Genomic DNA, 17,061 nt, shown 5'->3' with positions numbered 1-17,061 from the left:
CTTCCGCTTTTATGCTTACTTATATCTTCCTTTCACACCCTACGCTACTTATCTCTCTCCTTTTGAGCCAAGCATTTATTGTCCTCACTCTCTAATTTAATCCTCTATTTTCTCAGGTTCTGGACCCCACAGATACTTGAAACTTTGCATTTTCAGTATTGACTGTGTGTCTAGTTTGAAGGATAATTCTACAGTGTTCATATAATTGAAATTACATACCATATTCTCTTTCCTCTGCTTATTTTGAGCCCCTGTCTCTCCAATACATCTCTCCATTTATCAAGATCCTCTTGTAGAATATTTTTCTCCTCACTGTATAGAACGATATAATCTGCAAACAACATGCACCAAGGTGCCTCCTTCTGTATGTCCTTGTGGGGATATCCAGGACAAGGTTAAACAAGAAAGGGCTCAATGCTGATCCCTGACACACTCCTACCTTTACCAATAGTTTGTCAGTTTAACCACTAGAAGTTCTGAGTATTGACCTTGCATCTACATAATGGTTTGAACAAGCCACACATACAGTTCTGATACCATTGTCTTCCTTATACACCACAGTATGACTTCCTAGGGCTCTCAACATCTTATTCAAGTATGAACACGATATCGGGTAGGAAAGTTTGGAGCATTGTGGCATTTGTGCTTTTACTTACATAAACACAATGTGCCAAAATAGCTTTTGGTCGTGGATGTCCCAAACTCATTAACTCAATGAGAGCAGGACTTGGCTTTAATTAGTGTAGTAGTGACAGAATAGCCCAAGTCTTTGGGTGGGTTGAAATGAAATGATAGTCTGGAATTTAAATAGAACACCGTGAATCTGCATGTGAAAGTTACATTTCATTAAACAATAACACATCTAACTAATTTAGTGACATTTTCTCTTTAAGGCTAAAGCACAAAGTGTTCAACAGAGACCCAGGAACACTTGAAATTGTTGTCATTTATTCTTGACTAGAAGGTGTCTGGATTTTGAGGGATGCTTTGACGTTTTCATATTCCTTGGCTTTGACAGTATTTTAGGTAATGTGTTTTCATTGAAAGATATTTCATGTTTGCAACTTAAATGTGGTTTACTCAGGTAGGTTGCTAAAAACTTCATTGTACTATAAATACAAGGTATGTAAATCACTGAGCTAGCATGCTATGTACATCACGTACATCATTCTTCAGCTTAATAGGTGAGCAGGAGCTTTGAATTATACTAAATCTAAGCCTTGTTCCCATTAGCTGATTACTTCCATCTTGCAAATCAAGATTTTATGCAAAGCTGGGAAAACAGGAGGCATAGCAGTTATTTTCATGGTAGAAGCCTTAAAAATCCCAAATTAAGTGTTGAATCTTGTAACATTTTTCCATTATAAAATGTATTTACTCCTGGTTGCCCCTTCTACCTGATCTAGATTCCGCTTGGTAGGATGGCCTTCCTAGGAGGATAGTTTGGCCAGCACTATGGATATTTTGTTCGATAGTGGAGGCACAAAGAGGAGCCATGTGCCATTTATGAATGGTCCCTTCTACTGCTGTAGAACTCCTTCTTCCTTACTACTTTACTTTGCCTTTTACTGAACGTTTTTTATCCATATGACACCAGTTAAGTGCATTTGCCAACAGTTGATATGGATTGAATGACCCAAAGACACTCTTGCTCCTTAAATCCACCTCCACAGTAGTTCTACAGGGAGCAAGAAGCTATGTCTGGGATTATAGCTTCTTTATCCCTTTGTGATACCTGCATGCTTATACAATGAGCTGAAATTAAATGATTTGCTATGTTAATAATGGAAGGTCCTCAAGTTTCCTAATGACAATTTCCATTCAGACTTCGAAGACATCATGCTACTTGGCTGTGGACTTCCTTTTTTTCTTATACATTTACTATATTGTTTCCCTCTAAAACAAATGATGCAATAGCAGTAAAATTTGTAATCCGTATTTTATCTTGGACAACAAGGGATGATTTTTTTTTCAAAGCTTTTTGAAATATACTTGTGAAGTCAGTTATTTTTCAGAGGGATTTGTTTTTCTCTCTCTCTCTCTCTTCCAGAGTTCAAATGTTAAAGCAAAAATGAAAACAAAAAAAACGTTTTTCAAAGTCATGTACTCAGTTCCAATTTGGGATTGATTAAGGTTCTAATACTTAATTTTCAGGACCTTCTGTCTTTTCATGGGCTTTCCGTTATGTGGTGGTTAAATGCTTGTGTTGAGAAATTTTTTTTCCTTTTATGCATCTAATGGGATGGCCGAAGTCCATTGAAGTGTAAAAGGTTAGTGCCATTGGTGTAATTAGAAATAATCCTTAATGTTACATCTCAGTATTTGTGTGCAGTGTTTGGCACTGATGGACATGTTTAGCTTTGCTGTTGGGAGTTGTCATAATGGGACTTCCTGTGGTAAATGCATAAGTGTTTGCAAGATCAGGACTTTAGTCTGGATGGAATTAGAGAAAAAGGATATATAATATTTCAGATGAGGTCCATCTTGGATGAACCATTAATGTACAGGAATATTGAATGAATAAACATCCATCCAGAACTAAAAATAGGGATAGTATTTGCAGCAGATATTTTATGTTTCAGATGAAACCAGAAGTAGACCTTCTTCATCCTGAAGAGGAAGGAGATGGTGAACTAGCATTATGGTCTCCTGATGTGAAAGTTATTGAACTGGAAAAAGACTATAAAGGCTTAGGATTCAGCATTTTAGATTATCAGGTATGCTTTTCCTTGTACTGTATATATCAATAAATACTGAAAATACCTCTGATCTTCTCTTTCCCCTTGTACTGTGCCTCAACATTTCCTGTAAATATTATGATGATTTGGTAATGTATTTATAAAATACTATAGTGACACGGCACTTGGACTTTGAAATTTGGGAGAAATTATTTGTTACTTTGAGGCCAAATTTTTCTCTGTTACATTGGACCAACTATGTAAAGTATACTGTAGAACATTGTTTTAAGCCAGACTAATTACTGGATATAATAAAGTGCAGTTAATCATACTCTAAAGGCTATGGGTACTCTGAATCACTGGGAATTACTTCATAAATAATTGAGTAGTGAGAAAGCATTTAGTATCACAACATTTTTTTGCTATTTGTTAAATGTTTTGTCAAGTTTCCCCCTCCCTCCTTCAGTTAAAAGTACATTTGTGATGAGTCTGTTAGTACAGTGCTTTGCACAGGGGCTCCTAGGTGTCACAGTAATACAAATAAATAACCATTGGTTCTTTAGGGCGGAATCCAAAGGCCGTTAAATTCAATGGGAAGACTCCTGTTGTGATCAGTAGACTTTGGATCAGACCCTTACAGCACAACTATTCATTTTCCAACTTAAGGGCCATTGATACCAAGTGTCACCACAATTGACTTCCATGGTGAGGTTATAAAGCCAGAGGTGACAAATGGGGCAGCATGTGAAACCCAGTTTAACTCCTCTGCTACTAAAGCAATAAATTGCTTTAATTTAATGTGTTGTATAAGAATAGGGTATAGACATTAAATAATGTTGTCTCTTGACTGCTTTAAATTTTTAGACCAACATACTTGGGGCACAGAATTTTTTCATTATTTTTCTTAATTAAAAGGAGCTGAATCTCAGACCCCAATAATAGCTTAAAGCAAATTAGTCTTAAAACCAATATTTTTTATGTTTTTAAAAAAAAAAAAAAAAGTTGTAGAACAGATTACATAGACATGATCCTAAAGCTCCTTAGTAATTAGGAGCCAAAGTCTCTGCTGGTGTAGTTGGGTAAAATTCCATTGAATCTGGGCCCATTTACATTAGTAAAGAATTTGGCCCTAAATAAAGATATAGAAAATGTCAGAATGTTGAGGTTAGGATGACGTTTCTAATGTTACCCGTCAATGTGACATTTTAAAACTTCTAAGCACCATACTCATAAGAATTAAAATTGCTGGATTGCTTTTCATAAAAACACAGACATCTGAGCGCTGCCTAAACATTGTGGTTGAAGGAAAAAAATGTAGTCTATCATTGCACATAAATGTCAAGTGATATAAAAATCAATTATATTTTATGCGATAAGACCTGAATCAGGAACAGATGAAGATAAAAATACTTGGAGTATTATGCATAAGCTTTAATTCCCTGTTTTGCCAGTGTGATTTAAGATTAGTGAAAGTAGATCCTGTTAGTCATTTTTGCTGATACATGCGCTGTTACAGTGCCAGCTTTTCAGTAGTCCCTGGGACTCTACAAAGCAGCAATACGCTGCTTTGCTTTTCAGCTACCATATAATCAGAATTAATGAAGGCTTTAATAACAGGCTTTTTATTTACTTATTCACAAATGTAAATACATTAGTAATATTTGGATCACTGCAGATTTAAATACTTTCAGATCAATATTAAATAAACAGTAATGCACTTAATCTCAGTTCTATAATTACAAGATATTGGGCTATTCTGTTCTGTTCTGTAAAGCTGTGTTGCTCTTCCCAGTACATGAGGAGTTCGCTCTGAGAGAGCGAGAGTGCTTCATTTAAAAAACAATTAATAGGCCTCAGTCATGCATGGAAAGAAGTGGGCTGAGTTTGCCGACTGGAAAACTATCCAGACCTCCTTGCATTGGGTGATTTTGAAAAGCACAAATGACAGGTGCACAACTCACACTGGAAATCAGTGGAAACTGGGTGCCTAAAATCCCATTTCTGCTTTTAAACTTCCCCCTCGTAAGTTAATACTGCTTTAAAAATGTAAGTGTCCAGCTCCATGTAGTTTGCTTCTAAAGCTTTATTGGAAAAAAATTCAAGCTTTACAATGGCAACTATAAGGCTTACAACGTGTTTTCACTGTTCATACCTAAAGTGCATAAATAGTGTCCATTTAGGTGACCGGTAACTTAATTTTAAAGTTTGGTATTTGTGAGATAATTGAGTTATAACATCTTTTACTGTGAGTGATTTAGATGATAAATCCAAATGAGTGAAACTCATTTTTTGCAAGGCAAAGGAAAGGTGATTTTGTTGAAGAACAAAGACCATATCTGTGACTTTCAGTGTTTCAGGTATTAAACTGTAAGCTTCTAATGTATAGGCATATTGGACCAGAAGTCTGTGATAGTGGCCGTTACCAGACGCTTTAGGAAAGGTGCAAGAAAACCCCATTGTAAGCATTTATGGAACTACCTGCCCTTTGGGATGGGCAGTTGGGGGTATGTGTGTCTGTGTGTGTGTTCTTCTGACTCTCATCCTTGAATGGCTGGTGTATACTCTGAAGCAAGAGAGGTTTCAGAGTAGCAGCCGTGTTAGTCTGTATTCACAAAAAGAAAAGGAGTATTAGTGGCACCTTAGAGACTAACCAATTGATTTGAGCATAAGCTTTTGTGAGCTACAGCTCACTTCATCGGATGCAACATCCGATGAAGTGAGCTGTAGCTCATGAAAGCTTATGTTCAAATAAATTGATTAATCTCTAAGGTGCCACTAGTACTCCTTTCCTTGAAGTAAGAGAGTTTATTCCTCAATTTTTGTTATCCTATCTGTTATGTTCCTGGCATACACATAGAGAAGTTTGTTTAAAAACCTAAAATACCTTCACTGAAAGGTTGCAACATAACACTATTTCTTAGAATTCAGAATGATAACACACAAGAACCCAAAAACAGAGATGAAAGCAGGCTCACCATATCTTACTCTAGGTGGTCTCTCTGCAGACTGACTTCTGAAAGACCCTGATTGCATGCTCCCCTACAGAGCCTCCTAACCTGCAAGCAGGACCAGGGAAACCTTTAGGATTTAAAGTGGCAGCTTGTAATTTTTACACTGTTTTCAGTACAGCATGTTATTGGATATAACTGTGAGGATATGCCTACACAGCAAAGAAAAACACATGGCTGGCCTGTGCTGACAGGGCTTGGGTTATGGGGCTGTTTCATTGCTGTGTAGATTTCTGGACTTGGGCTGGAGCCCGGGCTCTATGACCCTGCGGGGTGGGAGTCTATAGTGCAGTGAAACAACCCCCTGTAGCGAGCCCGGAGTCAGCTGGCACAGGCCAGCTGCAGGTTTTTCTTTGCTGTGTAAACAGACTGTGAGTGTTCTCATTATCCGCATAAATGTTTAATCCGACATTGAATCCTATTAAACTATTGTCCTGAAAGATCTGTTGTGTCCCAGTGTAAGTTTTTTCTGATACTTCATAGTACAAGCCCATTCGTGCTTCTGAAAAGCAATACTAATAAAAACTCTTAGCAGTGGAGAATAGGAATTGAGAACTGAGAGAGTGAAATTATTACTCTGGCATATTAATTTTTAATGGACTATCCTTCTCATGATGTTACATCTAGAAAATAAATAAGCATATCCCAAGTGATCTAAAAGATATTCCGAGAAATGTATAAATGTAACATCAGCTAATTTATACTTGATGTACATAACTTTAATTACAAATTAAATATACTGATGAAGAGTGACCAATAATATTTCTACCTTTTTCCCTACATTTTTTTTGTTTTCCTTTTTTTGTGTTTAGTAACTTAAGTACTTAAAATCAGAGGTTTTTTTTTATTATTACAGGCTCCTCATGGAAGGATCTATTGCTGAAACATATGGTATCACTACATGAAGAGTGGGGCATAGCCTTTGTGCTAGCATGGAACATTTGTCTGTAAATTTTAAGCTTGGGATTTTCAGCTTTGCATGGTCACTTAAATTTAATAGATCTATTTGCATTCACCAGATCTACTAAATTGCAAAGAGAAGTTTTAAAACTACTAAGCTTAACCTTGCAGGCAAGATGCCGTGTTGAAGAAACAGGTGATCCCATGATGGACCCCCTAAAATTGTGTGATATGTTTCACTAGATTCCTCCCTGAGGGGGTCTGTTTATTTTAAATAACAGCCTCCTGCTCAAGACTTGGTTGTTTAAAATGAATAATAATGCTGATGATGTAAAAATACAAAGTGCTGAGATCAGTCATATCTCTTAATTTAAGCCTGGTCATTCTTAGGGACAATTTGGATGGGATACCTCTGAAGGAAAACCCCAGGTACAGTGGTAGGTGATGATGGAGATTCTACAAGCAGCATGCCGCCTTCTGAGTTGACTGTGAACCTATATCTCAGTGGAGTCTTGAGGGGCATGGTGTTACTGAAGATTCCATCTTAAAACACAAGTCCTGTCCACTTTCTGGTTAAGGAAGGCATGGTCTAAAGTTTTTGTATCCTGGTCAGTTTCTAGGTTGAGTAATATTCTTTATCTCCCTTAATTTTCCCCGTAATTTCACTTGGAGAAGTTACTCTGCTCCATCTCCTAACTAACTTTTATGTAGCATTGCTGACATGTTCAGTGGTAACTACATTGTGGTGGTGGGTGAGTGATCCAGATGTTTAATCTGTAAAGTGCTTTGGGCTTGTTTAGGATGTAAGATGCTATACATGAGTACATTAACATTGTTCTCTGCCAATAGGATGTGAAAATTTTTGCTTATTAGCAACTTTGACCATCACAAAGAAGGGGTGGAGGTTTGGCTTAACCAGAGGACTAAACCACCCACCCAACCAGAGGAAATATAAATGTTTGATGAATAGCCAACATTGCTAGTAGTAGTGATAATTTTTTTTTCCTTTTTAAGGAAAAGGCAAGAGAAAATGATGTTTCAATTGGAAAAAGGGGAAACACTGTTATATAAAAATGAGTATGATCATGTGGGGGTATATAGGGAGGAAGGAAATTCAGCACCCAAGATGTAGACATTTAAAGACTGATGAAACCAGATACTAGGAAGGATGGTCCATTCAGCCTGAAAAAATAGCTTTTAGCACAAATCCAGCAGAGCAAAGAGATTCCATACCCAGTTAGTGATGTGTTACAGAAGTATAGGAAGAACCAGACCGTTGTCCTGCAAATTTCATGCGATAGTATTAACCAGAAGCTGACTCTTGAATGATCTGATGAGCCTTTATCAAATTAAACAAGATGCTAAACAGACTTTACATGGAGCTTAATTGCCTGTATTTGGAATTCACAGTACTTCAAAATATCTGATATGTGACTACAGCTAGAATGGGGGTGGGGTGGTACAGTAGCGCTGGGGGTGTAGGAATATTGGCAGAAAGCTGGGCTTGCATTTACACAGCATCTTTAATCCACAAGGATTCCAAGGTACTCTTTGTATTGCTTCAGTCACATCTGAAACTCAGGGACTACTGGGGCCAAATGCAGGTGCCGTTGCACAATGCATAGCAGAATACAAACAAAAAAATTGCATAATCATTTCCAAAAGAGGCCTCAAGAGTTTTAAAAGGAGACACCCTAATCCATTCATTTACTGCTTGGAGTGTTCACCAGTTTGATTTGGGCTGGAGCATTGTATAACATCCCTCTTGCTAAACACTTTGCCCTCTTACAATTTTTTGGGTTTAGGCCACCTTGAACTGAACATAATTTGGACAGAGAGGCATATTCACATCCCCATGAAGCACACTTTCACCTGTTCAAGTGATAGAAACCAGTGGCTTATTGGCAAGCATGGTCATACAGCTATATTAAAAAGCAGTTGTACCATGGCTATCAGCTTGGTACTGGAAAATCTGATGAAGGCTGCTTTTCTTCCATCTCTACAACCCATCCATATTTATTAACATCAAAGTACTGTAAGCCTTAATGCCAACTGTGCTGAAGATCTTGTCTGACAGAGAATTTGCATCTTTCCCTCTATGGGAAAGTTCTGCATCACTTAAATCATATTAAGCTGCTTCATTTGAAAAATAATACTTAATAGTGTGTTCATGAATGTAGCTATTGAGAAAATTCTCTCATAGTTCTGCTTAAATACTGCTTTTCAGTACTGAAAAGGGGATGAATGGAATGAACACATTCCTGATGGAGTTCTAGGGTACTTGTATTGAGGTTTTGAAAGTCACTCATCACAGCAGTTCTAAAGACACCAGGAGTCCAGAAGCTACTTCAACAGATCAGAGGCTTTATATATCAGCATGAGATCCAGATGGGATAGACAGAAAAAGCTCGCTGTTGTAAAGAAACTAAAAAGGAACTGAGATGCAGGAAGTCCTAAGAGGACTTGGATATGTACTGAGGTGAAGTTTAGGAAATGGTAGCTCTGATTTCTCCCAGAATGAGAAGTTAGGAGAGAATCCCATGATATGTTACAGGAGGAAGAAGAAGAAAGCAGAAGTATTTGTAAAGGGGACTGCCATATCCCATGAATTGGCTCTGATTATGTGTCTTGTTTTTTTAGCAGTTTTTGCTTTATGAACTGTCATGGCAGTTTTCCAGGTAAAATACCTGAATTGGAGAGATCTTGGGCATTAGGCTGGAACATCTGTTCATTCAGAGTCCTTGAAATAACTAAAATAATAAACAGTTGTAGTAAAAGTTAGAAACCTTTCCCTCCTCCTCTAGTAAATACAGATTGGGTCACTTTTTGAATTTCTTGTCTGCTGCAAGAAAGAGTCTTTATTTTCAAATGTATGGGAAATCATCATTATTCTGTAGAAGTCACTCTACCTTGAAGGACAGGGTGGGAATTTAAGGGGTCAATACTGTAGCTTGAACAGTAGTTAAAAAGTGAAGTGTTTTCTAAAAAATTTGTCATGAAAAGCTACCATACTGGGGAACTAATATTATAGATGGGAGACTAGAAAAAGCTGTATGGATGGTTGGTGGTTATAGAAAGGTTCTGCAGTCTGCCTGCGATCAGGTGGAAGCTCATTTATGGCTCAAAGCAGACACAGTGAACGAGCAACCTCTTAAAGTTCTGTTTCACTTCTATGTGTATCTGTGTTGGGACACGTTAGTGGTGATAGGTGAACCTGAAAAGGTTCAGAAAAGTCCCTGAAAGTTTAACATCTCCAGGTTTTCTCAGCATCTTCTCCTTCTCCCAAAAAAAGATGCAACTCATGAAATCCAGTCAGGATTTACCATTCTGACCATGTCCGGTACCTCTTCTAATCCTTTCCCTGCCTTCTACACCAATATTTAAATGCTTTGTCCTCACTTTTATGTCTCTACAATTCTTCCTACTACCATTCTGTTCTCATCCTTTTCTCGAGACCACTTTACTCCACCAAAGCTCCCACTCTCAACAGTCCTCTTTCAGCCTGTCCTGGTGCATGTAGACCTGGGGTGGGCAAACTTTTTGGCCCGAGGGCCACATCGGGGTTGCGCAACTGTATGGAAAGCTGGGTGGGGAAGGCTGTGCCTCCCCAAACAGCCTGGCCCCCGCCTCCTATCCTCCCCCTCCCACTTTCTGCCCCCTGAGTGCCCCCCTGAGAACTCCCAACTCATCCAACGCCCCCTGCTCCCTGTCCCCTGACTGCCCCGACCCCTATCCACAGCCCTGCCCCCTGACAGCCCCCCCCGGGACCCTCATCCCCTATCCAAGCGCTCTTTGCTTCTAATCCCCTGACCGCCCCCTCCTGGGACCCCTCACCCCTAACTGCCCCCAGGATCCCACCCCCTTATCCAACCCACCCTGCTTCCTGTCCCCTGACTGCCCCCCCGACCCCTATCCACACCCCGACAGGCCCCCTCGGACTCCCACTCCCAACCCTCCCTGTTCCCCATCCCCTGACCGCCCCCCCAACCTCTGCTCCCTGACTGTCCCCCAGGACCTCCCGCTCCTTGCCCCCTTACCAGCAGCAGGAGCTCGCAGCTGCGCCACCTGGCCAGAGCCAGCCGCACTCCCCACACTACCCAGTAGGAGTGGCCAGCCAGAGTGCTGCCCACGTGGCGGTGTGCCTGTGGGGGAGAGGGGACAGCGTGGGAGGGGCCGGAGGCGAACCTCCCCGGCCAGGAGCTCAGGGGCCGGGCAGGACGGTCCCATAGGCCGGATGTGACCCGCAGGCCATAGTTTGCCTACGTCTGATGTAGACCCTCATCTCTGAACTGTCTTGTCCTGTCTCCAACATCCCCTTTAGATTTCACAGTCCCTCCCTATTTCAAGGGAAGGATTGTTGCTTATGTCCTATGGCAGTCCTTCCTAGAATTCCTTGTGCCTCTAACACCCATCTTTAAAATTATTTGTTACCCTGTGCTATTCTTCCCATTTATTGCTGCTCCACTGAGTAATGATGAGTGCGACAGTGGGCAGTTTTTTTTTTTTTTTTTTAGAAACTAGCAAAACATCTTTGCTTGCTTTACTGCATCCCATTTACTAAGGTTCAACTGCTTGTCTTCTATTTATAGGGCAAATTCCTCTGGCCAGGAAGCTTTTCTCTCTCTTTTTTTTGGTAAAACACCGACCACTCTTTTGGGTGCTGTATAAATAGTAATGAAGAGCTCAGCAAGTTACTGCTAAGTACACGAGAGGGCCCCACAGGGAAATGCTGACTTAGTGAAGTTATTGCTTAAGAATTCTGAGGATCCCAGTTTGAGTCTGGGTCGTGCTCAAATGTAGAATGTTGATGAAGTCCATTCATGTGATTGGAAATAAGACCGCTGGCTGTTCAGTTGCACTAAAGCTGTCTACGCTAATGCTGGGCTTCTAGCTGATATGTGCAACCATTGCTTTGATTGACTCTATTTGTATTTTCCCCTTTACCTCCGTGACACCCCCCCCCCCATTTATCGTTTTCTCCCTTGCCCGTCTAAATTGTGTGTGTGTTGGGGGTGGGATTGGTACCCTCTGCTGGTTTCCAATTAGGTTGGAATCTTGTCTGGATTGTTCTTGAGTCAGCATCCAATGTGCTCCCCGAATCCTGGGAAGCCTAAGAGTTTATGCTATTAGAAGAGGACAGCTGGCTTCAGCCCAGAATTTCAGATCTGCTGAGCCCCAGCAAAGGATACAGAATATCACCGAAGGTAGAGAGAGCTTGAGGATAGCACAGAATTTGACTAGAGTAGAGGGAGCAGGTTGCTGGGAAACGTGTTTTTGAAGGGGTGGCTGGAAGAGAGACAGAAACTAGCCTCAAGCAGAGGAGGAAAAATTGGGCAGAATGCTTATTGTACTTGGTGAGAGGGAGCTGACAAGGTTGGATTGTGAGTGGGGGGCTAAAACTCAGGATGTTTTTTTAAACTGTAAAAAGTTGAGGATGAAGTTTAGGCCTGGTCTTGGTGTATCTGAATAAACCCGTCCATCCTTCATACACATCCATATGGAATGCTTCTCTTCCGAGACTAGTTCCTCAACAAGTAATAGCTAATTGTTCATGAAGGAAAGTGTCATACCTTTTGTACCTGGCTCCCCACAAAGAAATACTTTCGACGACAACACAACAAATTGCGTTCCTTTATTTTTGTTTTCTCCATAGAAAACAAACAGTGGGTCAAGTGGGGCTTATGAACTTTGCAAGAGCTAGGCCCACTTCCCAAAGGCATTACAGAAAGTGCAGCGCGCTTCAGTCCAAACTAGCTACGGTACATCCTTACTTCTCCAGCACATGAACCTCTTCTGAGTGGTAATTAGTCTGTACCAAACTCGGTGGTGGTTTGAGTGGATGAATGGGTAAAGGCCATTAAGTTCATTCCACTTACAGTAGAAGACAGTGTTGATTTCAGACCACCAGGAGTGAAGGGCTAGTGCAGAAAACCCATTCTGCCACCTATCTTTCCTCTTTTTCTGTGTTTTGTTTTTTCTTTCTCTCTGAATTCCTGTTTCTTCACTGATATTTCTCACAACACAAGTTTTGATTAATGCCAGCTGTGAAATTCTTTTGCTTTATTCCCTCACTGCAGATCAATAAATACCCGTGTTTTATTTCCCAAGTTTTGCCTTCCTCCATCCGAAGCGAAAAAAAAATGCAGCCTTGCAATTTGAATACTTTTTTCTGTGTCTTAGGTTTTGTTTTAGTCTCACATATTAATAAATCTGTAGTTTCCCCACTTGCTAAGGTATACGTTCTTTTTGTGTTGAATAGTCATGAGTAAGTGACTTCAATTCATCATGAGTAGGAGTTGCAGAATCAGGTCTTAAACGTTTTGTATTCCAGTCCAGTTGTCTCCAGAGTCTTGAGTTTGCTGGTGATTGACTGCAGGGTGGAGCGCGCAATGATAGAAAATAGCCAGATCTAACAAACTAGTTTAGCTCTTTCCAGGAGGCAGAATTCTGAAAGACATCTTGTAGAGTTAGGGCAGCTGTAACTGTTTTTAGAATTAACTTCCCTCCTCACACCACCACTACAGTGAAAGGGCATTGATCATTTGGGCCGTTAGCTTAAACCAGCATTGCACACGCCCCAGAGAGTACTGGGAAGTGAAAGGGATTCCCATCACAATTTCTCCTCTGCTCTCCTCTTTGCTCCAAGGGGAAAGTAGGTAGATTCCTACACCTGAACAGGGTCCATCTTACTTCTGTTCCCCCAGTTCTAACTAGTTTGATGGCCTGCATGTTGAGGAAGCTTTGCAGAAGGAATAGTGGTCGTTCTTTTGCTGAACTCTGCACTGGATGTGAAGCCGTGATATAAGCATCTCTAACACCGCTACGCTGGAGAGGGACAAAGGGGTGAGGAAAGGGATTTCCTCCTATCCCTGGCCATTTTAGGGATAGTCAAAATCAAGCCCTTGGTAAATTACCGGTTAGTCCTCCACATACTATTATCTATGGTTTGCTTATTCTTTGTTTGGGGCTTAAAGAGGGTTATAATCTATCTACTGCTCAGTGTTTAGTTTGTGAGAGCATGTGTATTAGGTTATTTTCTCAGTACGTGTGATCGTGTGCAAGAGATGTGAATAAGCTGAAGATGCTTTAAGTTAGTCACATTCTGACCAGTTTCTCAATATTTTGGTCAAAGGGGCAAACAAGGTTTTGGTTACGTATAACAGAACAGAAGAAACAGCAAAATTGATGTCTTTGGGAGATCTCTTGAATATGGAAAAACTTTCACAAAAATAATGCTGGGAAACAATTTACATATTTGGTTTTGTGCTTTTTCTAGTAGAAGTCAACATACTTTCAAATAGACAAATTCTGCATGAGATTTAGGTCTGATAATATGTTTGATTTTTCCTTTTAAATTTTGAATACCTGGGATGTTTTTTGTTTAGTAACAAAGCTGGTTTTCATATACTAACCAGAGATCAGTCTGATATATATATTTCACGTGATTGCAGGCCAAGCTGATTTGCATTAATGGACAGAATAAATTTGAGCAAATTGTCTGCTTATGTTGATTGAATCCTGTTTCCTTTTTCTGTTCAATATTTTTCTTGCCTTAGCCCAGTTATTACTAGTTAAACTTGATTAACTTTATACCTGTTGAGGTGAAAGATTGTAGTTTGAATATCAGAGAGAGGTTTTAAGCCTTATTGTATTCAAGATACAAAATGAAGGTTTAAAAAAAAATTCATATACATTAGTACTGTAAGTGATCCCAGGCAAAATGTAATGTCACAGTAACCTAATTAACATCCTCTGATCTGTAACCTGTTTCTCTTGGCTCTGTCTTACAAATCCTGCACTACACAAATTGCTAGTTGCAAAATTGTTCAGATAACTTAAAATTGGTACAGAAAAACTGTTTCTTTTGGGACTGTTTACCACGCAGTAATATTCTTGGTATACGTTAACAAGTAAGTTCTTTTGAGGCAGCAGACAGTTTGTTGCAATGCTGAAGGAAGTTGATCCAGCCTATTCAGATTTTAAGTGATGTCAAAGCTAATACATTCTGAAACTAAGAGAGAATAATAGTGTATAGTAATTGTCAGTCACCTGTAGTTGTATAAAGAAAAGGAGGACTTGTGGCACCTTAGAGACTAACAAATTTATTTGAGCATAAGCTTTCGTGAGCTACAGCTCATTTCATCGGATGCAGACTAACACTGCTGCTACTCTGAAACCTGTAGTTGTATATTTTCACATACACTCTTTCTACGTGAGACTTCGTACGGTTAGCATTAAATCTATACTTAACAGGGTGTTGCATTCAAAACTTTGATGCACATCCTCTGCTTAACAAGTGTTCTGCAGAATTTGATAGCCCAGCAGAATGGGATGCATGTTGTTAACCTAAAACTCCTCTGTTATTGTGAAAAGAAAAGGAGTACTTGTGGCACCTTAGAGACTAACCAATTTATTTGAGCATGAGCTTTCGTGAGCTACAGCTCACTTCATCAGATGTTTACCGTGGAAACTGCAGCAGACTTTATATACACACAGTCTATATACATAAAGTCTGCTGCAGTTTCCACGGTAAACATCTGATGAAGTGAGCTGTAGCTCACGAAAGCTCATGCTCAAATAAATTGGTTAGTCTCTAAGGTGCCACAAGTACTCCTTTTCTTTTTGCGAATACAGACTAACACGGCTGTTCCTCTGAAATCTGTTATTGTGGGTGCTGTCACTGGTCTTCAGTGCCCTCTATTGGTTAACACAGAAATTTCATAGGCTTTGAAAATAATAAAGGCATCAGTCAATGAGTATCATTTTTAGAGAGACCAGACAGTAAATGTGAAAAATAGGGACGGGGTGGAGGATAATAGGCGCCTATATAAGAAAAAGCCCCAAATATCGGGACTGTCCCTATAAAACTGGGACATCTGGTCACCCTATTCAATTTGGTTTTCCATGAACATGCTGGACGCAGGTTTTGTAGATCATTTACTTCAACATTGTTTTTTGTATAAAGAAACTTGGTGGCTGATTAGTTGAAAACCATCTGTGTCTATGGCATGTGTAACTATTGCTTCAGCTTCACTAAAAGTATGAGCTCCATCAGCATAGCCCCATGGGGTTATGCTGACATATGCTCATGGGGTTTATAACCGCAGCTAGCAAGCTCAGGTTTTTAAGAGACTTCTTGCAGTTCAAAACCAGGATCCCCAGAGAGAGCAATTCAAGTGGCCTCTTTTTGACTCTTGGCACTGCTAAATGAATCCAGAACAAATGAGGCTCTAAGAATGGCAAGGCAAACATGACACCCAAGCTCAAGGAAAGGCTTGTGGGTTTTAAATGGAAAAAAACTATGGTTAGACATAGTATGTTTCACATTTGTTTTAAATCTGAGTAAATTGTGACCATTATGTGCAAGTTCATATGTACTAGGTCAGGCCTAATGCAAAAGTCAAAAAAGAAAAAAGACAACTACCAGGCCCCGTTTCCTAAAGGGATGTTTGAAGGTGCAGCCACCTCTTGTCTGTTGAGTTGTAAACATGGTAAAATGTGCCAGATCCTTTGTCTTGTTTGATCCCTAGGGAAATAAATTTGTCCCAAATCATAGTAATGGAAGCTCCCCACCATTTTCCTCTCGAGACCTATGAATTTGCTTTTCCTGTTTGCTTATAAATAATTTTATCGTTTACTTTAGAAGTGCTTCCTTAGACATATGTGTCTAGTTTTAGGTAGGGGACTTGTACGGGAGTGAATTTGGCTTAATCTGTTTTTAGTTCTCCCAGCAGGATAACATTTTAACCCAGGCTGGGGAAAACCCCAATTTAATCACACTCATCCTACCTCCCAGGTAAATGAACCTTTTACCTGGAAGTCACTAGCTGAAATCCAGACATGGCTGCTAGTGACTAAATACACCTGTATCTGTCGGCTTAATGGTGGCCTATATGAAATAAGTTGATAGCCTCAGTCTAGAAGATAAGTATTCAAGATATAAAACTCACCATCACGATTAGCACTCTCATTGCTAGTGTCAGTAGAGAGGCCATGGATCAAATTGACCTAGGAATGTAGAGGATGTACAGAGCACAGGGGCACCTTAGCAGGGCTGTATGGAGGAAGCTTGCACTGCCATTGCCTGCACAGCTCCTGTGACTACATAGAAGATTCTAGCAGCCAGTGTTGTCAACATGCTGCCAGGTTTCTAAAGTCAATTTTTATTCATGCTTTACAAGACACAAACAGGAGTTAAATGCTGATAGCAAATGAGTTAGCAAGTATTGTTCCTTCATGGTGTCGTTGTCATTGGCTTTGAGTTAAGTCATTAGTAAGAGAGGGTCTCCGTTAAACACTTTACTTTTCTTTTCAAAAGAAAAGAAAAATGTAGTCCGAAGATTTTAGACCAAAGCTAGCCTCCCCAATTATACAGCTTATTTATTGCCAAGTAAATCTTTTTTTTTTTTTTTAATAGCTTCAGACCACAGAAAGCAATTGTTATGGCAAGTCGTCTTATGGTCATCACATTGTGA

General features: G+C 39.9%; 1 protein-coding gene across 6 annotated transcripts in view; it reads left to right on the top strand.

Moving 5' to 3' along the window:
* Positions 1-17,061, top strand: part of PATJ (PATJ crumbs cell polarity complex component) — a 211,293-nt gene that overhangs the window by 51,863 nt on the left and 142,369 nt on the right. For all 6 annotated transcript variants that reach the window (XM_048861224.2, XM_048861229.2, XM_048861225.2 and 3 more), the window contains one exon: positions 2,583-2,717. In XM_048861224.2, coding sequence (XP_048717181.2) covers positions 2,583-2,717 — 135 coding nt within the window. The remainder of the gene's footprint in view (positions 1-2,582; positions 2,718-17,061) is intronic.

This window comes from Caretta caretta, chromosome 8, assembly GCF_965140235.1.
Source record: "Caretta caretta isolate rCarCar2 chromosome 8, rCarCar1.hap1, whole genome shotgun sequence".
In the NCBI taxonomy this organism is placed as follows: Eukaryota; Metazoa; Chordata; order Testudines; family Cheloniidae; genus Caretta; species Caretta caretta.
This window is presented reverse-complemented; position numbering and strand designations above follow the sequence as displayed.